The following is a 26,343-nucleotide window of genomic DNA, read 5'->3' on the forward strand; positions in this document are numbered from 1 at the left end:
CTGTTAATAGTCTGACATTTTATTTGCATCAGGAGGAGAAGCAGTCCTGTCTGTAAATGATACACGCACTGTTGTGAAGCCAAGCAAAGAAGCATCAACTGAGAAAATAGTAAACGACGTCTTTGTGAAAGGTACTGACTTGTTTTGCACGAATAGACTAGCTTTAAACTTTGTACAAACACAGCTTATCCAGTTTTGTACTGTCAAACCCGGTGAGCCAACATGAAATAATTATCAGAACAGAGAGCTCTAAGTTCTTAAGTGTGAATATTGATGAACACCTAATGAAAACTTAAACGGGAAGAAACATGTAGTAGACTTTCTGGAACGTTTAGGTTTGGTTACGTGTGCCATAAGAATAATTACTAATTTGGCGATGTAAAAGACAGCAAGCTAACATATTCAGCGTATTTTGATTTATTGATGTTTCACATGCTAATATTCTGTGGTAATTCCTCACTTAAGTGAGACGTATTCATTGAACAAAAAAAAGTAAACAGAATTATATCTGTAGGGTTCGCAGATGTACATCTCGGAGAGATCTCCTTAGGCAGTTGAAGCACTAATCACAGCCCACAGTACTTTTATTCTTTTTTGAAATTTGTTATCAACAATCCGAGTTTGAAAGTAAGAGAGATATTCACAAGTACAACAGTAGGTCTGCACTACCCTTCTATAAACTTAACTTTTACACATAAAGGGGTGAGATAAGCAACTAAAAACTTTTTGAAATTATATGAACTTTCGCCCGCCGCTGTTAATTCCGTGTAATGTTCCACTGCAGCCAACGGTAGTGATAGCCTTCAGCTAACATACAACTTTTTGAAAATTTAAGCATAGAAATAAAATTTCTAACACATAGCAAAAGTATGTTTAAATGTCGATTAAAGACGATTCTTCTTAATAGCTCATTCTGTACCATATAGGAATTTTTGAATAGAAATAATTAGTAATTTTTACAGGAAAAAGCAGTATACGGCCAGTAAACATGTTTTTTCATCTTTCCATTCCTTCTTTCTGATGACACAGTCTGCATCATGTACTATATAGAAAAGTAACTAACTTTTTCTCACGGAAAGACCACGAGGGTAAGATTAGAGAGGTACGAGGTGTGTGAGAAAAGTAATGAGGCTGATTATTTATCGACCCAAATTTTTATCTTTTCAGACAACAGCACTGTCCCCCTGCGGAGTCGTTTCCAGACTGATAGCATCGCTGAAAGGCTTCAACTGGTACGGCGTTTAAGATGTTGGCAACGTTCTTTTGAATGTTCTCCTGAGTTCCGAAATGGTCTTTTAATACATTTTCCAATTTTGGGAAAACAAAAATGTCATATAGACTCAAATCAGATGAATGTGGGGGTGGGGGCTGTGAAACAACAGGAATGTGTTTTGAGGCCAGAAATTCTGTTAAGGAACTGGCCGTGTGACGTGGGGCGTTGTCATGATACAGCACTCCGGTATTACTCGATTAACCCTTTTCCTGAGCCTTTCAACAACGTCTTTGAAAATCACTTACGAGTAGTTGGTAATTTATCGCGGAGGAATAATCTCACAAGAGCACACACACGGTCGATGTTTTCTTCGTTTTTGGAGGTCACCATGAGCGAACTTCGTCTTTGACGTGCTCTCAGCTTTCCAAAAATGGTTTGTGCCATCGAAAATAGTGCCATGCTCTTGATAAGAAATGTTTCCCACAGGCCTGTTTCAACTTTTCTAAGGTCATAGTCACGGATTACCCAAGTTGACACAAAACTTGATGACATTATGTTTCCTAAATTGCACTGTTCCATTTTCGTAACATGTGACAAAAGCAGAACTTCTTGGATGGCGCTCTCAAAAATCACCTGATGACTGTACAGATCCGAAACACAGACTGAGTATCTGGAAGGGATGCTCACATTGTTGTAGAGTACTTGACGGGTCAATACAAAAGTTTTGTCTCAGGTACAGATAGCGTTGAGGATCAGTGGACAAAGTTGGAAACCATCGTACAGTATGCATTAGATGAGTATATATCCAGACACACTGTGACCAAAATGGTACTGAAACAGAGGATGACAGAGTAAAGGTCGAAATACTAAATGTCTTTTTCCAAAGCTGTTTCACAGAGGAAGACTGTACTGTAGTTCCTTCTCTAGATTCTCGCACAGATGACAAAATGCTAGATATCGAAATAAATGACAGAGTACACCTAGCAACTTGCCACCCTTCTTGCAACGGTGTACCGTAGGTCTGTAGAAGAGTGTAGCGTTCCAAAAGATTGGAAGAGGGCACAGGTCATACCCGTTTTGAAGAAGGGACCCCGAACAGATGTGCAGAACTATAGACCTATGTCTCTAACGTCGATCAGTTGTACAATTTTGGAACACGTATTATGTTCGAGTATAATGACTTTCCCGAGGACCAGAAATCTACTCTGTAGGAATCAGTATGGGTTTGGAAAAAGACGATCGTGTGAAACCCAGCTCGCGCTATTCGTCCTCGAGACTCAGAGGGCCATAGACACGGGTTCCCAGGTAGATGCCGCGTTTGTTGACTTCCGCAAGGCATTTGATACAGTTCCCCACAGTCGTTTTATGAACAAGGTAAGAGCATATGGACTATCAGACCAATTGTGTGATTGAATTGAAGAGTACCTAGATAACAGAACGCAGCATGTCATTCTCAATGGAGAGAGGTCTTCCGAAGTAAGAGTGATTTCAGGTGTGCCGCAGGGGAGTGTCGTAGGACCGATGCTATTCACAATATATATAAATGACCTTGTGGATAACATCGGAAGTTCACTGAGGCTTTTTGCAGATGATGCTGTAGTATAACGAGAGGTTGTAACAATAGAAAATTGTACTGAAATGCAGAAGGATCTGCAACGAAGCGCATGGTGCAGGGAATGGCAACTGAATGTCAATGTAGACAAGTGTAATGTGCTGCGAATACATAGAAACAAAGATCCTTTATCATTTAGCTACAATATAGCAGGTCAGCAACTGGAAGCAGTTAATTGCATACATTATCTGGGAGTAGGCATTAGGCGTGATTTAAAATGGAATGACCACATAAAATTAATCGTCGGTAAAGCATGTGCCAGACTGAGGTTCATTGGAAGAATCCTAAGGAAATGCAATCCGAAAAGAAAGGAAGTAGGTTTCAGTACGCTTCTTCGCCCACTGGTTGAATATTGCTCACCGGTGTGGGATCTGTACCATATAGGTTTGATAGAAGAGATGTTCCAACGGAGAGCAGCGCGCTTCGTTACAGGATCATTTAGTAATCGCGAAAACGTTACGGAGATGATAGATAAACTCCAGTGGAAGACTCTGCAAGAGAGACGCTCTGTAGCTCGGTACAGGCTTTTGTTGAAGTTTCGAGAACATAGCTTCACCGAGGAGTCAAGCTGTATATTGCTCCCTCCTACGTATATCTCGCGAGGAGACCATGAGGATAAAATCAGAGAGATTAGAGCCCACACAGAGGCATACCGACAATCTTTCTTTCCACGAACAATACGAGACTGGAATTGAAGGGGGAACAGATAGAGGTACTCAAGTACCCTCCGCCACACACCGTAAGGCGGCTTGCGGAGTATGGGTATAGATGTAGATGTAGAACAACACAGCGTTGCGAATCGCTCGCACTGTTATCAGTATGATTAGTTTTCCCACACAGCTCTTATGTGCTGGTACAAAGGTTCATTAACAATCGTTCTTCCTGTACGTCGTTTGCGACTGGAAAGGGGAGATATGACAATTGTAATCAAAATTGCCTTTGCCACAGCATAAGATGGCCTGCGGCGATAGATTTAGAAGCCGATGTAGACGAATACTTTCGGCAACGCCAGCGCGCGACCTGCGAGTGTCGTTGTGCGGACTGTGAGGCGCTGGTGGCGGTGCTCGCAGGCGCGGACCTGGCGCAGCGGTGGGAGCAGTCGGGCGTGGAGGCTCCAGACACGGCGGACGCGCGCGCGCGGCTGCTGCAGCAGCTGGAGGGGCTGCGCGCGCGCCGCGGCCGCCTGGAGGACGCGTGGCTGGCGCTGGAGGCGAGCGAGCTGGAGCGCGGCGTGTCGCGCGTCACCGCCTGGATCCTGGGGCCGGCAGAGGCGCGCCTCAACGCGCACGAGGCCAGCGGCGTGGGCGCCGCCGCCGCGCACACCGACCGCCTGCGGCGAGACCACGAGGCGCTGGAGCTGCTCTGCCGGGTGAGTGTGCGAGGGGGGCGTGGCCCTGGCTGGCTCTGGCTCTGGCTCTGGCTAAGTGTGCCGCGGGAGCCTCTCTGTGCACTCGAAAAGCTACCTGCTGCTGTGCACTGCCTGCTGTAAACCCCTCCGGAAGATGTCGAGCGAATACCATGTGACACTGCCTCCAGCCTTTATAGTGGCCTCAGTTCTGTCAGGAAGAGTCTAAAGGTTTCTTCACCCCTGGCCTATCAAGCTGAAGTCGCTCACTGATTATTACACCACTGGCCATTAACATTGCTACACCACGAAGATGACGTGCTACAGACGCGAAATTTAACCGACAGGAAGAACATGCTGTGATATGCAAATGATTAGCTTTCCAGAGTATTCACACAAGGTTGGCGCCGGTGGCAACACCTACAACGTGCTGACATGAAGAAAGTTTCCAACCCATTTCTCATACACAAACAGCAGTTCACCGGCGTTGCCTGGTGAAACACTGTTGTGATGCCTCGTGTAAGGAGGAGAAATGCGTACCATCACGTTTCCGACTTTGATAAAGATCAGATTGTAGCCTATCGCGATTGCGGTTTATCGTATCGCGACATTGCCGGTCGCGTTGGTCGAGATCCAATGACTGTTAGCAGAATATGCAATCGGAGGGTAATAGGTAACGCCGTGCTCGATCCCAACGGCCTCGTATCACTAGCAGTCGAGATGACAGGCATCTCAGCCGCATGGCTGTAACGGATCGTGCAGCGATGTCTCGATCCCTGAGTCAACAGATGGACACGTTTGCAAGACAACAACCATCTGCACGAACAGTTCGACGACGTTTGCAGCAACGTGGACTATCAGCTCGAGACCGTGGCTGCGGTTACCCTTTACGCTGCATCACAGACAGGAGCGCCTGCGATGGTGTACTCAACGACGAACCTGGGTGCACGAATGGCAAAACGTCATTTTTTTGGATGAATCCAGGTTCTGTTTACAGCATCACGATGGTCGCATCCGTGTTTGGTGACATCGCGGTGAACGCACATTGGAAGCGCGTATTTGTCATCGCCATACTGGCGTATCACCCGGCGTAATGGTATGAGGTGCCATTGGTTACACGTCACGGTCACCTCATGTTCGCATTGACGGCACTTTGAACAGTGGACGTTACATTTCAGATGTGTTACGAACCGTCGCTCTACCCTTCATTCTATCCCTACGAAACCCTACATTTCAGTAGGATAATGCACGACTGCATGTTGCAGGTCCTGTACGGTCCTTTTTAGATACAGAAAATGGTCGACTGCTGCCCTGGCCAGCACATTCTCCAGATCTCTCACCAATTGAAAACGTCTGGTCAATGGTGGCCGAGCAACTGGCTCGTCACAATACGCCAGTCACTACTCTCGATGAACTGTGGTATCGTGTTGAAGCTGCATGGGCAGCTGTACCTGTACATGCCATCCAAGCTCTGTTTGAATCAATGCCCAGGAGTATCAAGGCCGTCATTACGGCCAGAGGAGGTTGTTCTGGGTACTGATTTCTCAGGATCTATGCACCCAAATGGCGTGAAAATGTAATCACATGTCAGTTCTAGTATAATATATTTGTCCAATGAATTCCCGTTTATCATCCGCATTTCTTGTTGGTATAGCAATTTTAATGGCCAATAGTGTAGATCCCGTAAAGCTACCGGATTGCAGGGATGTTATTTTTACATTTCATCCACTAATTCACGTAATACCATACGCTTTCTAACAAGGGAACCTCCCCATCGCACCCCCCTCAGATTTAGTTATAAGTTGCCACAGTGGATAGGCCTCGATAAACTGAACACAGGTCAGTTGAGAAAACAGGAAGAAGTTGTGTGGAACTGTGAAAACATAAGCAAACTATACAAACTGAGTAGTCCATGGACCACATATGCAACATCATGTCAGTGTGAGCTCAGGAGCGTCGTGGTCCAGTGGTAGCGTGAGCAGCTGCAGAACGAGAGGTCCTTGGTTCACGTCTTCCCTCTAGTGAAAATTTTATTTTTGCATAGTTATTATCTGTCCGTTCGTTCACTGACGTCTCTGTTCACTGTAATAAGTTTAGTGTCTTTGTTTTGCGACCGCATCGCAAAATCGTGCGATTAGTAGACGAAAGGACGTGCCTCTCCAATGGGAACCGAAAACATTTGATGGCAAGGTCATAGGTCAACCGATTCCTCCACAGGAAAACATGTCTGATATATTCTATACGACACTGGTGACGGCATGTGCGTCACATGAGTATGTTGTCGACCCACCTAACTTGTACACTTGGCGAATGGGTAAAAAGATTCTTCTACCTTGCCCGATTTAGGTTTTCTTGTGGATGTGGTAATCACTCCCAAAAAAGTGATGAAAACATAAGAGTTTGTCACATAAACTGAATATAAAAAATTAAAATTTTCACTCGATGGAAGATTTGAACCAAGGACCTTTCGTTCCGCAGCTGTTCACGTTACCACGAGACCACAACGCTCCTACATTCATAATGTCCTTGATATTGCATATCTTCCCATGAACTACTCAGTTTGTATATTTTGCTTATTTTTTTCACAGTTCCACAAAACTTCTTCCTGTTTTCTCAGTTGATCTGTGTTCAGTATTTCGAGGCCTATCCACTGTGCCAACTTATAATTAAATCTGAGGGGGGTGCGATGGGGAGGTTCCCTTGTAAGTGATTAAGATATGGTGATTTAGCAAACCAGTTTATAGCCTCTCTACTAGTAAACAGAATCATAATGTAATTAATTTTTTGTAACCTGATTGTTAAGTTAGTAGCAAAGCCCACATTTGTTGGTTGTAAATAAGGTTCAGGTTTTATGATACATTGCAGTTTAGTATCAAATGTCAGTTGCTATGATTTCTAACTCTTAAATTCACACTGTCGAAATCATAGTTCTATCTTTCATACACATGAACCCAGTACCAGCGATAATGTTTCTAGTTATTTGTTATAATCAATGTAAGATACATTCTGCGTACATCACTTGTAATATCATTCCATCTCACCCAAGTTAATTCACCATGTTATGCACTTTCATGTCTCTAATGCGAGCATACACCTTGCGTCCACACTCCAGCCTCAGACTATACAGGTTCCACACTGTTCCCTTACATAACGTCTTTCGGCTGCACCAGCCGTGCTACAGTCAAAAGAGAACCAGTGATGGAGGAAAGTATACGCCACACATGGCTAAGTTGAGCGGAAATGTGACAGGGTGCCTCTGTGCTCATCAAATCAGGAATGAGTGTGGACGCAGGTCTTGTCAGTTTGGAAGATGAACGTTATCAGCATGCTCAACATGAAGAGATACAACAAAAGGTAACATTTGGTCCTGAGAACATTTAAATGTACATCCCGGGTGGTCACAGAAAACACCTCCAAAATATCGCATACCCATCTCTGGCCTCAGCCACATTTTCCACAGATTCTGTGTTAAACTCCTCATTCGGCTGTCGGTGAACTCGATGCCTGGTATAATTCGAAAATACGCAGTATCGTTACTGAGTGAACAACACGTCACATCTCCATTCAGCTACTGACCATTCCTGTATTATTTGTACCGTTGAAGACATGTAGCCTTCCACGCTGCTGTAAGCAATGGCGTTTTAAAAATATGTAACTCCAAATCTCCATCGCACGCGTGCTCGGAAACTGCTTCAGATGGTTCTGCTTTCACTGACAGCAACAACTGTTGTAGTCTTTGAAAGCGACTGCCGTGGACAAGGCATGACACTCGGTTCTGATCCTCGTCGATGACGACCTGTTTACGACCCCTCTGCTTATTCTACATGGCTGTGACTGGTATCCCATCCCTTGTAGCACATTCGGCAGGACGACGGTTCAATCCCGTCTCTAGCTATCCTGATTTAGGTTTTCCGTGATTTCCCTAAATCTTTTCAGGCAAATTCCGGGATGGTTCCTTTGAAAAGGGCGCGGCCGATTTCCTTCCCCATCCTTCCCTAACCCGAGCTTGCGCTCCGTCTCTAATGACCTCGTTGTCGACGGGACGTTAAACAACACTAACCTAACCTAACCTTGTAGCAACTGGACAACCCGCATTGATACATCAACAGATCAGACAACTTCACCTATGGTATGGGCATGGACACAGCCAAACACAATAGCCCCTCTCCGCCATCCTATCACGTCCGCACGTCGACCCATCTTCCTGTGCCTAATGTATACACTTGACTGGTACATATGCAACACAGAATTGCCATTACTTACGTCGCTACATTGCTTGGTGTCATTTCAATACCATCTACACCGCTCTGATTGAGCTCTTGCTCTTTTAATGGTGTGGGTAATATAATGTCTGATGAATATATCATAGAGTTGCACGTGCATACAGATTCCATCTTGCAAGTACCACTCTCTCTCATGGCTTGTGCTAAATATGTTCTGTTTCAACGTTTTCTTGTCAGCCAATAAAAACTGAAACTTGTTTATTTGATTCTGAAACTGCTGAGTGCAACTGAACGTACTGTCACTTTGCTTGTCTTTATCGTTTGAACACTGACCTACAGAATTTGCCCTGACAAATACAGTTCAGACTTATTATTTTCATTTATAACGCACAATATACATGGATAACGCAATCTGACTATTAACTAACACAAAAAAATATCCCTGAATTAGAAGAAATCCTAACAATAACCCATACACTTCATAACTCACTTACCTCACAGAAAATCTTCATGACACGAACTACAGCAAATACAGCAAATATACAGCCAGCTAAATAAAAAGATTCTTACTACTGTAGGCTCTAACTACTAAAAGGCATGTGGTTAGCAAAGGACAGATTTTGTTACAGAGCAAACAATGTATTTAGCAGATTTTACCTTAACCATGTGACATCCAGTTCGAAAAATTATATAATCGTCAATAATTCCATTACCCACATTTTACAATCCATGTCCAACCATTATTAAATCTCCATGATGGACACACGTCCACACCGTCTCGTCACGCTGCTTCTAACCTCCATCACTGCTATCTATTAACTTTCAACCTCCATCACTGCCGACTTTTAACTTCCAAGTGCGAGTCCGACCAGCCACAGAGTCTCTTACAGAGGGCGCACAGCGCTGTCAGCGATATTAATGCAGCGGGCGGCCAACATAGGAACATATAAACAGGCAAACGTACAATAGCAACAGCAGCATCTAGGAAGTGACTGATTTTGTGACACTTCACGAGTTCCTAACCAGTAACTAATTATATAGTTTCATCTGTATGCTTTGTAGCTTAGTTTTTGAATTTTCTGCTTGTTCATTTAATATTTGATAGACACAGCTATCGTGTTGTCGTTTCTGTCGGCAAGTATGCTTTGGTAGTTTAGGTTTTTAATCTCTGTGTGTTAATCTAATTTATTACACACCCTTCTTGCGTTTCTGTCAGTGTCTACAGTAGAGTCCACAGCGCATGTCGATAGTCGTTTGTCTGTCTGTGTAATATAGTTCCACAGTCTTCAGTGTGGATAGCGAATGTGATTGCCGTGTGCGGATGCGAGCCAAGTCGGTGACACTTCGCTCGCAGCTTCAAGCTATGTTAGCTTCACAGCTTGAAACTTGAGGCTGCTGTGGATGGACATCACGGTTGTGGGCCAGCTGCGTGGATCCAACGGACGTGAAGCACGACTCACGAGTCTGCCAGACCATTTACTGCTCACATTGAGATTGAATCCTCACCTATGGTTGAGTAGTTGAGTGGGAGGTCGGCTCAGGGCGTGGCAGGCTATGAAAGACTTCCTGGGGGGGGCGAAACGTAAGACCTCCCTGATTACTCTGACAAATAGATTCCAGGAGCGAGGACAAATCTCACCCTGCAAGATCCGGGCAGTCACAGAGGGTGGGCTTATTGATAGTTGGGAGCTTCAATGTTAGGCACATTATGGAGCTCCTTAGGGACATAGCAGCCAAGGAGGGGAAGAAAGCCAGTGTGCACAATGGATGGAGTCATTCAGATATTCAGATGTGGAATGGGTCCTTCCAGATGCCATGAAGAGTGTAAGGCGTAACCAATTGCATCTGGTGGCTCACATCGGTACCAGTGATGTGTGTCACTTTGGATCTGAAGCAGAGCTCACCATTTGCAGCATAGTCGACAGTGCCAGTAGCGGAAATCTGGTGCAGAGTTGAGTGGAGGGGTTTGAATCAGAGGCTCAAACTGATCTGCGACCATGTGGGCCCCAGATTCCTCGACTTGTGTCATAGGGTGGTGGGGTTTCGAGTTCCGCTAAGTAGGTCAGGAGTCCATTACATACAAGAGGCGGCTATACGGATAACAGGTGCTGTTTGGCGTGGACTGGGCGCTTTTTTTTAGGTTAGAGGGTCTCTGGGAAACATCAAAAGGGCATCAGTCTCAAAGGGTGCATGGACGAACACAGGAAGAACGCAGATCTAGGAACCATCGGCATAACAGTTGTAAATTGTCGTCGCTGTGTTGGGCAAGCACTTGAACTCGAATTGCTAATAGAAAGCACTGATGCTCAAGTCGTTATGGGCACTGAAAGCTGGCTAAAGCCGGAGACAAGTTCAATCAAAATTTTTGCGAAGGACTTAACGGTTTTCATAAAGAATAGGTTAAACACAGTTGGCGGTGGCGTGTTTGTTGCTGTTAGAAGAAGATTACCTTGTAGCGAAATTGAAGTAGATATTTCCTGTGAGTTAGTATGGGTAGAGGTCATTCCTGGCAACCTTTTACCAACCTCCTAACCCAGATGACACAATTGCCGGGAAGGTCAAAGAAAACTTGTCTAACTTCAAACACGTGCCCGACTCATACAATTACAGTTGTTGGTGGTTCAATTTACCCTCGATATATCGGCGAAAATATATGTTTAAATCCGGAGATACGGATAAAACATCATCCGACATTGTGCTTCTTTGAAAATTATTTCGAGCAATTAGTTCATGAACGCCGTCGAACAGTAAACGCTTGTGAAAACACACTTGACCTCTTAGCAAACAAATAATCCTGAGATAATAAGGAGCATCAAGACGGATACAGGCATTAATGAACACGGGGTTGTCGTAGCGAGACTGAATACAGTAACTCCGAAATCCTCCAAAAATAAAAGACAAATATAACTATTCAAAAAAGCAGATAAAAATTCACTTCCTGAGAGACTATCTCCACTCCTTCCAAATTAACAATACACGTGTGGACCAGATGTGGGTTGAATTCAAAGAAATAGTATCGACAGCGAATGACAGATTTATACCAAATAAATTATAAAACGACGGAGCTGATCCGCCAAGGAACACAAAATAGGTCAGAATATTGTCGCAGAAACAACGAAAAAAGCACGCCAAATTTAAACAGACGCAAGATAGGTGATTCTTTACAGAAGCTCAAAATTATCGCGGAATTTAGTGTGGGATGCTTGTAATAGTTTCCACAGTGAAACTTTGTCTCGAAACCTGGCAGAAAATCCAGAGAGATTCTGGTCGTATGTGAAGTATGCCAGCCAGCGTCAAAACACAATCAGTGCCTACACTGGGCGATAGCAATGGAAATAGAATCGAAGACAGTGCTGCGAAAGCAGAGTTACTAAACACAGCCTTCCGAAATGCCTTCACAAAAGAAGACGAAGTAAATATTCCAGAATTCGAATCGAGAACAGCTACCAACATGAGTAACGTAGAAGTAAATATCCTCGGAGTAGTGAAGCAGCTCAAATCACTTAATAAAAGCAAGTCTTCTGGTCCAGATTGTATACCAATTAGGTTCCTTTCAAAGTTTGCTGATGCATTAGCTCCAAACTTTACAAGCATATACAAGCGCTCACTCGACAAAGACCCATATACAAGACTGGAAAGCAGCACAGGTCGCACCAGTATTCAAGAAAGGTAGTAGGTGTAATCCACTACAATCCCATATCATTAACGTCGATATGCAGCAGGATTTTGGAATATATATTGTGTTCGAATATTATGAATTACCTAGAACAGAACGGTCTATTGGCACACAGCCAACGCGGATTTAGAAAACATTGTTCTTCTGAAACACAACTATCTCTTTACTTACGCAAAATGTTGAGTGCTACCGACAAGTGATTTCAGATTGATTCCGTATTTCTAGATTTCCAGAAGGCTTTTAACATGGTACCTCACAAGCGGCTTGTAATCAAACTACATGTTTATAGAATATCGTTTCAGTTATGTGAGTGGATTCGTGATTTCCTGATTTCCGAGAGGTCACAGTTCGTAGTAACTGACGGAAAGTCATCGAGTAATGCAGAAGTGATTTCCGGCGTTCTCCAAGGTAGTGTAATAGGCCCTTTGCTGTTCCTTATCTACGAGGGTTGGAACTTTAATAGTGGCAACTATTTATTTACAGCTCGTACAAAATAGATACGTGTTTCAAAGTTTTACTTACCTTCAAAGTAGTCACCAGCATTGTGTATAACCCGTTGCCAGCGATGTGGAAGTCGTAGGATACTCTTAACAGTGCCAGTTGTGATGACAGTTCGAGCGGCGCGGTCTGTTGCCCGACGAATTTGTAGCAGTTCTGAATCGAATTCCGTGAAGTGTTTCCTTCAAATTTAAATTGAGTTGAACTTATTACAGCTTAAGTCAGGAGACTGCAATAGGTGGTATAGCACTTAGCAGCCCTATCAGTCAAACAAATCAGTGACAGCTTGCACTGTACGTGCTTGAGCATTGTCCTTCAAAATGGGCAGGTCCTGCAGAAAGTGTCATCATTCTGTCTCTGTCCTGTTGATTTTTGAAACACAACCTACGGCCAGCATAGAGACAGAAGTGATGACACTTTCTGCAGGACCTGACCATCATTTTGCAGGACAATGATCAAACATGTACAGTGAAAGCTGTTACTGATTTGTTTGACTGATGGGGCTGCTAAGTGCTATACCACCTACTGCACTCCCCTGACTTAAGCCCTCTTAAGTTCAACTCAAAGATTCAACTCGTAGACTGCGTTTTATTGGCAGAACAGTTAAAAGATGCAACGGATTTACTGCAGAGACTGACTACAATACGCCTGTCCATCCACTTTTGGAGTACTGCTCCACAGTATGAGATCCTTACCATACAGGATAAACGGAGTACATCGAGAAAATTCAAAGAAGAGCAGCATGTTTTGTATTATCGAGAAATAGGGGAGAGAGTGTCATAGACATGACACAGAATTTGGGATGGACGTCACTAAAACAAACCCGTTTCTCGTTGCGGCGGGATCTTCTCATGAAATTTGAATCACCAACTTTCTCCTCCGAATGGGAAAACATTTTGTTGACGTCAACCTACATAGGGAGAAACGATCATCAAAATAAAATAACGGAAATCAGAGCTCGGACGGGAAGATATATGTGTTCGTTTTTTCCCCGCGCTGTACGAGGGTGGAATAATAGAGAATTATTGTGAAGGTGGTTCGATGAACCCTCTACCAGGCACTTAAATGTGATTTGTAGAGTAGATGTAGATGTAGACGTAGATGTACAGTTTAAAAATCTTCATTTATCTGCAGCAGGGCGGTTAATAATAAATAATTTTGACTGACAACTAAGATGTTCGCTCAAGAAACAGCAAACGGTGACAACGACATGTAGTGCTGTATAATATTAAAGTTAACACTTTCACGGTACCATTGGACTTGCTTCACTCCCTCTCTCCCTCCCCCCCCCCCCTCTGTCTCTCTCTCTCTCTCTCTCTCTCTCTCTCTCTCTCTCTCTCTCTTTCTCTTTCAACCGAGAACGTATTTTTGTTCTCTTTTTACCTTTTGCCTCCATTTGTGTGACGCTCTTCTAAGTTCCTACAGATAATCTATCAGTCCCTAAACTTTTCCAAATCCCCAATAACGGCCTTTGTGCACCATAGTTTTGTCCTGTGCGAAGGGCTGAGTGAGCAAAGTATATAACGACACCCTTCTAATAGCGTCCGAATAGAATGTTGAGGGACCTCCAATGAAATGCACTTACCTTAGCATTATGTATCGCCCCGCGCACTGGAGGACTGGAGTCCAGCAAGACCTACCTACTTGTAGTTTTCAAGAAGCGCAATAACATGTTGCGCTCTCTCCAAGAGAATAACACTTGCCTTTATCAGGGAAAGGTTTGACCGATGGGACAATAGAACAAATGTAGGTTTTTAAAGGAAACCGCAACTTTGAAGCGCGCCGGATTCTTAAAAAATTGTTTCCCCTGCTCCTGGCACCAAATCAAACAGAGCCAAATCCTGGTCCTGCCACATGGGTCTTGGATATTTTTTTCCACCGCTCGCAGTATCTCCCCAAATGTCAGAATCCTTTACACCAGTTGCCGCAGCCAGTGGCCGTAAGGCACAGAGACGCGAATGCCAGGTGCCACCGCGCCAGACACTTACGCCACAAGTAAGGCAAGCTGACGCCGAGTAATGGCGTCGCAGCACTGCTGTGACGGAATGCCACCGATGATGCTGCCGTCTATGTGATGCAGTATGAAGGGGAATCTGGTAGGGTCTCTGTAGGTCTTGTCGTGACAGAGGAAACAATGATATAGCAAAAATCGTCAGAAGAGATCTCCAATAGCAAGGTGAAAACAGAAAAGATGTTAAGATTTCATAAGGCAACGAAAACTTATTGAAATACGCCTTGAAATGTACTGATTCGTTAGACTGCACGAAACTCGTAGGACTGTAAAATTTTCTTTGTGCTAAATTAAAGCGTGGAAGGTCTGGGACTGATTGGTAGAGGGGACTGGAGTCAAAGCTTCCTTATTATCCCGTCACAAGTTCTGCTTTCATAAATCTGGAAAAATGAGAAGAGGCAGAGTGACAATAGGTTAACAGTGAGGTGATTAGAGAAAAATCGGAAACTAAGACGTGGAAGGATTGGACAACAAATCTGTCGTGGCGTCAAAGCAGAGGAAACGCCAACCCTTTTCTCCAGTAATTAGGGGAGACAACGAAACTCAGATCTGCGTGGCCCAAGAGAATTTCGACTACGTTTCTCCTAAATCTACATCTACAGGGATACTCTGCAAATCACATTTAAGTGCCTGGCAGAGGGTTCATCGAACCACCTTCACAATACTCTGTTATTCCAATCTCGTATTGCGCGCGAAAAGAATGAACACCTATATCTTTCCGTACGAGTTCTGATTTCCCTTATTTTATCGTGGCGATCGTTCCTCCCAATGCATGTCGGCGACAACAAAATATTTTCGCATTCGGAGGAAAAAGTTGGTGATTGGAATTTCGTGAGAAGATTCCGTCGCAACGAAAAACGCCTTTCCTTTAATGATTTCCAGCCCAAATCCTGTATCGTTTCTGTGACACTCTCTCCCATATTACGCGATAATACAAAACGTGCTGCCTTTCTTTGAACTTTTTCGACGTACTCCGTCAGTCCTACCTGGTAAGGATCCCACACCACGCAGCAGTATTCTAAAAGAGGACGGACAAGCGTAGTGTAGGCAGTCTCCTTAGTAGGTCTGTTACATTTTCTAAGTGTCCTGTGGTTAGCCTTCCCCACAACATTTTCTATGTGTTATTTCCAATTTAAGTTGTTCGTAATTGTAATACCTTGGTATTTAGTTGAATTTGCGGCTTTTAGGTTAGACTGATTTATCGTGTAACTGAAGTTTAACGAGTTCCTTTTAGCACTCATGTGGATGACCTCACACTTTTCGTTATTTAGGGTCAACTGCCACTTTTCGCACCATTCAGATATTTTTCTAAATCGTTTTGCAGTTTGTTTTGATCTTCTGATGACTTTATTAGTCGATAAACGACAGCGTCATCTGCAAACAACCGAAGACGGCTGCCCAGATTGTCTCCCAAATCGTTTATATAGATAAGGAACAGCGAAAGCCCTATAAAACTACCTTGGGCAACGCCTGAAATCACTTCTGTTTTACTCGACTACTTTCCATCAAGTACTACGAACTGTGACCTCTCTGACGGGAAATCGCAAATCCAGTCACATAACTGAGACGAGATTCCATAAGCACGCAATTTAACTACGAGCCGCTTGTGTGGTACAGTGTCAAAAGCCTTCCGGAAATCCAGAAATACGGAATCGATCTGAAATCCCTTGTCAATAGCACTCAGCATCTCATGTGAATAAAGAGCTAGTTGTGTTTCACAGGAACGATGTTTTCTAAGCCCATGTTGACTGTGTGTCAACAGACCGTTTCCTTCGAGGTAATTCATAATGTTCGAAGACAATATATGTTCTAAAATTCTGCTGCATATCGACGTTAATGATATGGGCCTGTAATTTAGTGGATTACTCCTACTACCTTTCTTGAATACTGGTGCGACCTGTGCAACTTTCCAGTCTTTGGGTACGGATCTTTCGTCGAGCGAACGGTTGTATATGATTGTTAAGAATGGAGCTAGTACATCAGCATACTCCGAAAGGAACCTAATTGGTATACAGTCTGGACCAGAAGACTTGCTTTTATTAAGTGATTTGAGTTGCTTCACTACTCCGAGGATATTTACTTCTACGTTACTCATGTTGGCAGCTGTTCTCGATTCGAATTCTGGAATATTTACTTCGTCTTCTTTTATGAAGGCATTTCGGAAGGCTGTGTTTAGTAAATCTGCTTTGGCAGCACTGTCTTCTATAGTATCTCCATTGTTATCGCGCAGAGATGGCACTGATTGTTTCTTGCCGCTAACATACTTCACATACAACCAGAATCTCTTTGGATTTTCTGCCAGGTTTCGAGACAAAGTTTCGTTGTGGAAACTGTTATACAGGGTGGTCCCGAATTCATGGTACAAACTTTAATGGTAGGTACAGGACATTGTAACAAGGATTTATTGTATAGGAATGTATAGTCGCAGGTGACGCGGTGAGGCGTAAACAGGGGAAAGAGAAATGGAGTGATCGGTTGGTGTCACTGCCGCGAGGGTGTCTTTAATGCGCACAATTCCCATGTGTGGGCAACAGATAATCCACATGCAACGCGTCCACATGCGTATCAACAACGTTTCGGTATTAATGTGTGGGCTGGTATTGTGAACGACTTTTTGATTGGGCCATACTTACTACCCACGCGACTCTGTGGCGAAAGCTATCTTATTTTTCTGCAAGAAGTGTTACCAGAACTGCTGCAAGATGTTCCGCTCGCCATTCGTAACCGCATGTGGTTTCAGCACGATGGAGCGCCAGCACACTTCAGCACTGCTGTACGGAATTACCTGAATGCCACGTTTGGTGCTAGATGGATTGGGCGTGGTGGACCAGTCCCTTGGCCACCCCGATCTCCTGATTTCTCTTGCCTCGATTACTTTTTATGGGGACATCTTAAGAGTCTTGTTTATGAGACTCCAGTTGACTCAGATGAGGATCTCGTTGCTCGCATATCTGTAGCTGCTGCAGGTGTGCGTGAAATACCAGGCATCTTTGAACGTGTACGCCAATCGCTGCACCGACGCTGTCAAGCATGTATCGCTCATGGTGGACGCAATTTTGAACACTTACTGTAAACATGACACTTGTCAACAACGATTTCAATAAAATCTTTCGTTTTCCTTTCGGCCGTTATTTCCCCTGTTTACGCCTCACCGCGTCACCTGGGACTATACATTCCTATACAATATATCCTTGTTACAATGTCCTGCACCTACCATTAAAGTTTGTACCATGAATTCGGGACCACCCTGTAGGTGTCCCGCATTGAACTCCGCGCTAAGTTTCGAGCTTCTATAAAAGATCGCGTCTGTTTAAACTTGGCATGTTTGTTTCGTTGTTGCTGCATCAGTGTTCTAACCCCGTTTTGTGTACCGAGGAGGATCAGCTCCGTCGTTTGTTAGTTTATTTGGTATAAACCTCTCAATTGGTGCCGATACTATTTCTTTGAATTTAAGCCATATCTGGTGTACACTTATATTATTAATTTGGAATGAGTGGAGATTGTCTCTCAGGAAGGCGTCAAGTGAATTTTTATCTGATTTTTTGAATAGGTATATTTTTCGCTTATTTTTCAAGGATTTGGGGATTACAATATTCAATCTCGCTACGACAGCCCTGTGTTCACTAATCCCTGTATCGGTTTTGATGCTGGTTATTAACTCAGGATTATTTGTTGCTAAGAGGTCAAGTGTGTTTTCACAACAGTTTACTATTCGCGTGGGCTCAAAACTAATTGCTCGAAATAATTTTCAGAGAATGCGTTTAGCACAATTTCGGATGATATTTTATGCGTACGTCCGGAATTAAACATGTATTTTCGCCAACATATCGAGGGTAAATTAAAGTCAAATTATCGTATGAGTCCGGTACGTGTTTGAAATCAAAGTCAAGTTTTCTTTGAACCTTTCAGCAGCTGTATAATCTGTACTGGGAGGTCGGTAAAAGGATTCAATTATTATTTTATTCCGGTTGCCAACAATGACCTCTGCCCATACTAACTCACAGGAAGTATCTACTTCAATTTCGCGACTGACAACTCTCCCAACGACCTGAACCATTCGATTCATTATATCCGAACGTAAACTGGTAAACCGCATAAACGCTGCTTTTGACGTATTTTCTTATTTCATCTTGTATAATTTTCGCTGCTGCAGCAATATTCTCTAAAATGTTTTAATCTGTCTTCGTAAATATTGATGTTTTGCAAGAACATTTAATAACTTGCTTGTTTCACTTGTTTACATGTAATACAAATTCTTTTATATGTAGCCCGTCCAATCGACAAAACAGTTATTTGGGGTCTTGCTATCTTGCAAACAGGAGAACTATGCTGCCTTCCAAACTTATTGATATTTCTAACCCTTTTATTTTCATTTCGTTGACGAACGAGACTGTTTGTATTACTAAGGAACTATTTCTTGCCACTGTTTTTCGACCCTAAAGTGTACTCTTGAGCAGTTTAAGTTTCAGCTTGCTGGTTAAACTCAGAGGTACTGGACGCGCTTGTTGCTACAGACTCGTTTTTGCTCTCCGCGATGAGGCAAAAACGGCGGATCTCTGGCGCAGCTTCGAGGAAAGCGACGAGTAGAGACATTTTGTGCAGTGGAAGGAGCATATAGAGGCCTATACGAGCACAAATTGATCGTACTTCTAAACTGAACACCTTTAGCTGAGCACATTTCGTGAGTGTACAAACTCGAAGCATCAGTCTCGTATCTTTCGCGTCATACCCCTTAGTTGTTAAACAACTGGACCGACAGGTTTTTTACAGCCCTCGAGAAGCGAATTTCTCTTTCATTTTTTTCGTGTTTCATATCTCCGTTGGCATCAGTAAATTAAGAAATATGCGAATTTAGATGTGCAAGAAATGAAGATATCTACAGGAACAGGCAAAGCGGAAGAATGCCTGAAATAGAAAGGAATTCTGTTCTTCCACATCTAGTGATGGTAAATAAATGTCGTGTGACGAGGGCCTCCCGTAGGGTAGACCGTTCGCCGGGTGCAAGTCTTTAGATTTGACGCCACTTCAGCGACTTGCGCGTCGATGGGGATGAAATGATGATGATTAGGACAACACAACACCCAGTCCCTGAGCGGAGAAAATCTCCGACCCGGCCGGGAATCGAACCTGGCACCTTTTTTTTTTTTTTTTTTTTTATCGTTGCGGACGTCACATGACATTCGTTCAAGTTCGTTGTTGATCCTTCCACTCAGTTTTTTATTACAGAGGCCAACCAGGTCTCTGACCGAACACGCTGAGCTGCCGTGCCGGCAGGCCCTTAGGATTGACATTCCGTCGCGCTGACCACTCAGCTACCGGGAGTGGACATCTAGTGATGGTGAAGGACAGCAAGTTACGAAATGAATTTTCGGTCACTTTTGGTCTGCAAACGGTAAAAAAAGAATCCATGTAATAACGGAAGCTACGGCAGGAATAGTTATAACAGAAGTCATAATACAAAATAAAAGTAATATATATACAGGAATGCGTTAAAAAATTTCAGTGGTACTCAGGAGAAGAAAAATGAGGAAAAATAAATGCAAGAATGAAGAGTTATTGGAAAGTGAGAAAGGAAGTTAAAAAGAGGCGCAAAGGAATGCTTAGTGCTGTTTAATCTGGTGCCTGGGCAGCGAAAAGTGAAAGAAGAAGAAAAAGATGTTCTCATATAGATTGTACAATACTCGCGTAACTCTACTGTTCCCATAGTCTTCTCGTAACGTTCGACACTGTATTCCAGTTCAACAAGTGCAACGAAGTTATCGTGCTTACTATAAAAGGCAAATTGAACAATAATTAATTACGAACGTTTAAAGATCAATGCTGGGTTCACAAACGCTGTTTCTCCCATTGACATTCAAGATGAATGCCACTAGTTCCCCTAGATACTGTGAATCCTAACACAAACGTTCCTCGTAAGTCTACAGCACAGAAATGTCAATCGCAGATGGCAAAAAGTTTATGGATTACTTGAGACTCGTTCTGTCACTCAGCTGCTTTAAAACGTTACCCGACTGATTGATAGTGACAGATAATGGTGCCAGAATCACCCGCCGCCACACTCTGTGAAGTGGCTCCCGGGATACTGATGTGGGTGTACACTGGCTACGCTGTGTTAAAAAAGAAATAAAACAATGCAGGTCCGGTCAGAAAAAGTACCCTATAAAAATGTTTATCTTCAAAGTATTCTGTCACATTTGCCAAGCGACTAATGAAACTATTACACAATTTCTAATCAAAAGGCAGAGAACTATTTGGTTGCCGAGAAAGATAGTCCATTGAAAAGGTGATAAGACTGGTTTATACAGGGTGTTTCAAAAATGACCAGTATATTTGAAACGGCAATAAAAACTAAACGAGCAGCGATAGAAATACACCGTTTGTTGCAATATGCTTGGGACAACAGTACATTTTCAGGCAGACAAACTTTCGAAATTACAGTAGTTACAATTGTCAACAACAGATGGCGCTGCGGTCTGGGAAACTCTATAGTACGATATTTTCCACATATCCACCATGCGTAGCAATAATATGGCGTAGTCTCTGAATGAAATTACCCGAAACCTTTGACAACGTGTCTGGCGGAATGGCTTCACATGCAGATGAGATGTACTGCTTCAGCTGTTCAATTGTTTCTGGATTCTGGCGGTACACCTGGTCTTTCAAGTGTCCCCACAGAAAGAAGTCACAGGGGTTCATGTCTGGCGAATAGGGAGGCCAATCCACGCCGCCTCCTGTATGTTTCGGATAGCCCAAAACAATCACACGATCATCGAAATATTCATTCAGGAAATTAAAGACGTCGGCCGTGCGATGTGGCCGGGCACCATCTTGCATAAACCACGAGGTGTTCGCAGTGTCGTCTAAGGCAGTTTGTACTGCCACGAATTCACGAAGAATGTCCAGATAGCGTGATGCAGTAATCGTTTCGGATCTGAAAAATGGGCCAATGATTCCTTTGGAAGAAATGGCGGCCCAGATCAGTACTTTTTGAGGATGCAGGGACGATGGGACTGCAACATGGGGCTTTTCGGTTCCCCATATGCGCCAGTTCTGTTTATTGACGAAGCCGTCCAGGTAAAAATAAGCTTCGTCAGTAAACCAAATGCTGCCCACATGCATATCGCCGTCATCAATCCTGTGCACTATATCGTTAGCGAATGTCTCTCGTGCAGCAATGGTAGCGGCGCTGAGGGTTTGCCACGTTTGAATTTTGTATGGATAGAGGTGTAACTCTGGCGCATGAGACGATACGTGGACGTTGGCGTCATTTGGACCGCAGCTGCAACACAGCAACGGAAACCCGAGGCCGCTGTTGGATCACCTGCTGCACTAGCTGCGCGTTGCCCTCTGTGGTTGCCGTGCGCGGTCGCCCTATCTTTCCAGCACGTTCATCCGTCACGTTCCCAGTCCGTTGAAATTTTTCAAACAGATCCTTTATTGTATCGCTTTTCGGTCCTTTGGTTACATTAAACCTCCGTTGAAAACTTCGTCTTGTTGCAACAACACTGTGTTCTAGGCGGTGGAATTCCAACACCAGAAAAATCCTCTGTTCTAAGGAATAAACCATGTTGTCTACAGCACACTTGCACGTTGTGAACAGCACACGCTTACAGCAGAAAGACGACGTACAGAATGGCGCACCCACAGACTGCGTTGTCTTCTATATCTTTCACATCACTTGCAGCGCCATCTGTTGTTGAAAATTGTAACTACTGTAATTTCGAAAGTTTGTCCGCCTGAAAATGTACTGTTGTCCCAAGCATATTGCAACAAACGGTGTATTTCTATCGCTGCTCGTTTAGTTTTTATTGCCGTTTCAAATATACCGGTCATTTTTGAAACACCCTGTAGATACACTGGCTGCGTACACAGGATTGCACGGATATGTATTTATTCCACTCATCTATTAATCCATCTTCCCCTTCCGCCTCCGTCTACCGATCTCTCTTTCCATCTTCTATCCCCTCTCTCGGTCCACCTCAACCACCCCGCTCTCTCTCTTCAACTCATCCTGCCCTTGCCTCTCTGCATTCGCTCTTCCACCCTCTCTCTGTCTATCCCCTAATATATATATATATATATATATATATATATATATATATATATATATATATATCTCCTCCCCTACCTGTCCATTTCCCCCTTCCCCACTCCCTGTCGATCTTGTCCTCAGTCCTCTGTCTGTCTATGTCCTCTTTCCCTCTCTATGTTCCCTCTCCTCCTCCCCATTTCTCTCACCACGTTAGCAGCCTAACCCCAATAGGGGTTGCTGGTTTTATTCCCATAGTATTTATTTACAGATAGTAACTAATGTGTGTTGGCTGAAGTCGTTCCTCGGTTTAGGAGGCGCCTTTGCCCGCATACGCCCACGGGACATACGTGTAAGACGTTCCACATGCATTTCTTATGTATCTCTACCGAATTTCGTTCGCCCTGCAGTTTCGTTTCCACACAACTGAATGTTTGTGACGTCGAATCTCCTGAAGCATGAGTGGTAGAATATTATTATTTTGCACGTACAGCCAGTGGTGCATACAGCCACTGTCTGCGAAATGTTTTGCGAATACAGTTAGTAGTAAATAAGTAGTAAATTAAAAGGTCGTGCTACACGTGGCGATTTTACTGCGTGAACAGCAAAAATATATTAAGTGATGAACGTTGTTTGTTTCATCATTTTCTCGGAGATGCCGACAAGAAAAAGCCTCCTAAATGTTTGACACTATGTGTAAAGTTGGTTGCAAGTCACTAACATCTAAAGCTCCAGATTTGAGACACTCAGATTGGTACCAAACGTTGTGTACCGATAGAGTATCAACCAAAACACAGATTTAGTTCGTGCTGTCTGCTATCGTCCAGTAGAAGATGCGTAAACGGCAGTTAAAAGTAACGCCAGAACTACGGAGTACAGGAAAAGCGTATCTGCGGGGCATGACTGCGAAGATGTCTGGGAGGGGAGTTGGTAGAGCGTCAGATCGTCGTCCCGAAGGTCGCGAGTTCGAGACGTATTGATTGCAATTTTCTTTAAACAGGTTTACGCGTGAAATTGTTATGTGGGAGAACATTTTCCTGACATGTAAAAGGGCATTTCGGAGTTTGTAACAATATTCGTTTCGCAGTCTGTTTTCGCTTCGTTAGCTGAAAGTAGCAACTTATAGAGTAAATTTGTTTCGAGGAAAAGTCTGGTAAAGGATTGTCATTATGTGTAAAGTTGATTGCAAGTCACTAAGCGCTCTCACTCGCAAATACTGGATGGCCATCGTCTGGCTGTTTGTGAGAAATGAGAGTAGTGAACAATAATACACTACTGGCCATTAAAATTGCTACACCACGAAGATGACGTGCTACAGACGCGCAATTTAACCGACAGGAAGCAGATGCTGTGATATACGAATGATTAGCTTTTCAGAGCATTCACACAAGGTTGGCGCCGGTGGTGACACCTACAACGTGCTGACACGAGGAAAGTTTTCCAACCGATTTCTCATACACAAACTGCAGTTGACCGGCGTTGCCTGGTGAAACATTTTTGTGATGCCTCGTGTAAGAAGGAGAAATGCGTACCATCACGTTCCCGACTTTGATAAAGGTCGGATTGTAGCCTATCAACCGCGCGACCGCTAAGGTCCCAGGTTCGAATCCTGCTTCGGGCATGGATGTGTGTGATGTCCTTAGGTTAGTTAGTTTTAAGTAGTTCTAAGTTCTAGGGGACTGATGACCTCAGATGTTAAGTCCCATAGTGCTCATAGCCATTTGAGCCATTGAGCCAGTAGCCTATCGCGATTCCGGTTTATCGTATCGCGACATTGCTGCTCGCGTTGGTCGAGATCCAGTGACTGTTAGCAGAATATGGAATCGGTGCGTTCAGGGGGTTAATACGGAACCCCGTGCTGGATCCCAACGGCCTCGTATCACTAGCAGTCGAGATGACAAACATCTTGTCCGCATGGCTGTAACGGATCGTGCAGCCACGTCTCGATCCCTGAGTCAACAGATGGGGACGTTTGACAGACAACAACCATCTGCACGAACAGTTCGACGACGTTTGCAGCAGTATGGACTATCAGCTGGGAGACCATGGTTGCGGTTACCTTTGACGCTGCATCACAGACAGGCGCGCCTGCGACGGTGTACTCAACGGCGAACCTGGGTGTGCGAATGGCAAAACGTCATTTTTTCAGGTGAATCCAGGATCTGTTTACAGCATCATGGTGGTCGCATCCGTGTTTGGCGACATCACGGTCAACGCATATTGGAAGCGTGTATTCTTCATCGCCATACTGGCGTATCACCGGGCGTGATGGTATGGGGTGCCATTGGTTACACGTCTCTGTCACCTCTCGTACGCACTGACGGCACTTTGATCAGTGGACCTTACATTTCAGATGTGTTACGGCCCGTGGCTCTACCCTTCATTCGATGCCTACTAAACCCTACATTTCAGCAGGATAATGCACGACCGTATGTTGCAGGTCATGTACGGGCCTTTCTGGATACAGAAAATGTTCGAGTGCTGCCGTGGCCAGCACATTCTCCAGATCTCTCACCAATTGAAAACGTCTGGTCAATGGTGGCCGAGCAACTGGTTCGTCACAATACGCCAGTCACTGCTCTTGATGAACTGTGGTATCGTGTTGAAGCTGCATGGGCGGCAGTACCTGTACACGCCATCCAAACTCTGTTTGACTCAATGCCCAGGCGTATCAAGGCCGTTATTACGGCCAGAGGTGGTTGTTCTGGATACTGATTTCTCAGGATCTACGCACCCAAATTGCGTGAAAATGTAATCACATGTCAGTTCTAGTATAATATATTTGTCCAATGAATACCCGTTTATCATCTGCATTTTTTCTTGGTGTAGCAATTTTAATGACCAGTAGTGTAGATACGTGTACCAAGTGTGGTTGAAATCGATCCAGTGGTTTAGAAGATGTGGAACATATTTGCATAGACTTTTGTTGTAATATGTATGGGTATGGGCAAAGTTGCCTTGATAAACTAGTAAACCCAAACGCTCTGATACGTTGTTACTGTGAGGTGACGGTGAGGAGTTGCTGTCTGGTGTGCAGGAGACGTACGGGCTGTACGCGGAGCTGCTGCACCGCATCGACTCGCTGCCGCGCTGCCCGGACGACCTGCGCGCCCAGCGCCGCTTCATGGACTTCGCCTGCCGCTCGTTCGCCTCGCGGCTGGAGCGCCGCCGCAACGTCCTGATCACCGCCCAGAGGTTCTCCAGGCTCGCCGGCGAGGTGCGCCACTCCTCACGCCCGCCAAATAAACGGCGTTCTGCACTTTACTCGTGTCGACTGTTTATAAGACGTTCATAGTCGACTTCAGAATACACATTCCGCAAAATCTATCACATCTACATAAACTGATGACCGGAAACGTCATAACTTCCCATACAACAGCGTGTTGGTCCACCTCTGAATCGCAGTTCACAGCAGCCATTCTTCGCTGTTGTCGATTCCCGTAAGAGTTCGGGCACTGTTTGTGCATTCGCACAGAAGAAGATGGTCAAGTGGCTGGTGAGCCTTAACTATATATATATATATATATATATATATATATATATATATATATATATATATATATATATATATACTAAGATGGTATCGAGTAATGAGTATAATGGGCAGAGGCACTATGAATGTAGTGTGGGACAATACGTTGAGGATGTGGGTTTCGCGGGAGGCGTGGCAGAGATAAATCCCTGCAGTCGCGCTATCCTCTGTGTCCTCGGTGGCTCAGATGGATAGAGTGTCTGC

General features: G+C 44.1%; 1 protein-coding gene across 1 annotated transcript in view; it reads left to right on the top strand.

Moving 5' to 3' along the window:
• Window positions 1-4,154: 4,154 nt before the first annotated feature.
• LOC124796341 (titin) overlaps window positions 4,155-26,343 on the top strand; it is a 1,000,763-nt gene continuing 978,574 nt past the window's right edge. The window contains exons 1-2 of the mRNA XM_047260475.1: window positions 4,155-4,194; window positions 25,645-25,824. Coding sequence (XP_047116431.1) covers window positions 25,732-25,824 — 93 coding nt within the window. The 5' untranslated portion in view covers window positions 4,155-4,194; window positions 25,645-25,731. The remainder of the gene's footprint in view (window positions 4,195-25,644; window positions 25,825-26,343) is intronic.

The sequence above is a fragment of the Schistocerca piceifrons genome, chromosome 4, assembly GCF_021461385.2.
Source record: "Schistocerca piceifrons isolate TAMUIC-IGC-003096 chromosome 4, iqSchPice1.1, whole genome shotgun sequence".
Taxonomy (NCBI): domain Eukaryota; kingdom Metazoa; phylum Arthropoda; class Insecta; order Orthoptera; family Acrididae; genus Schistocerca; species Schistocerca piceifrons.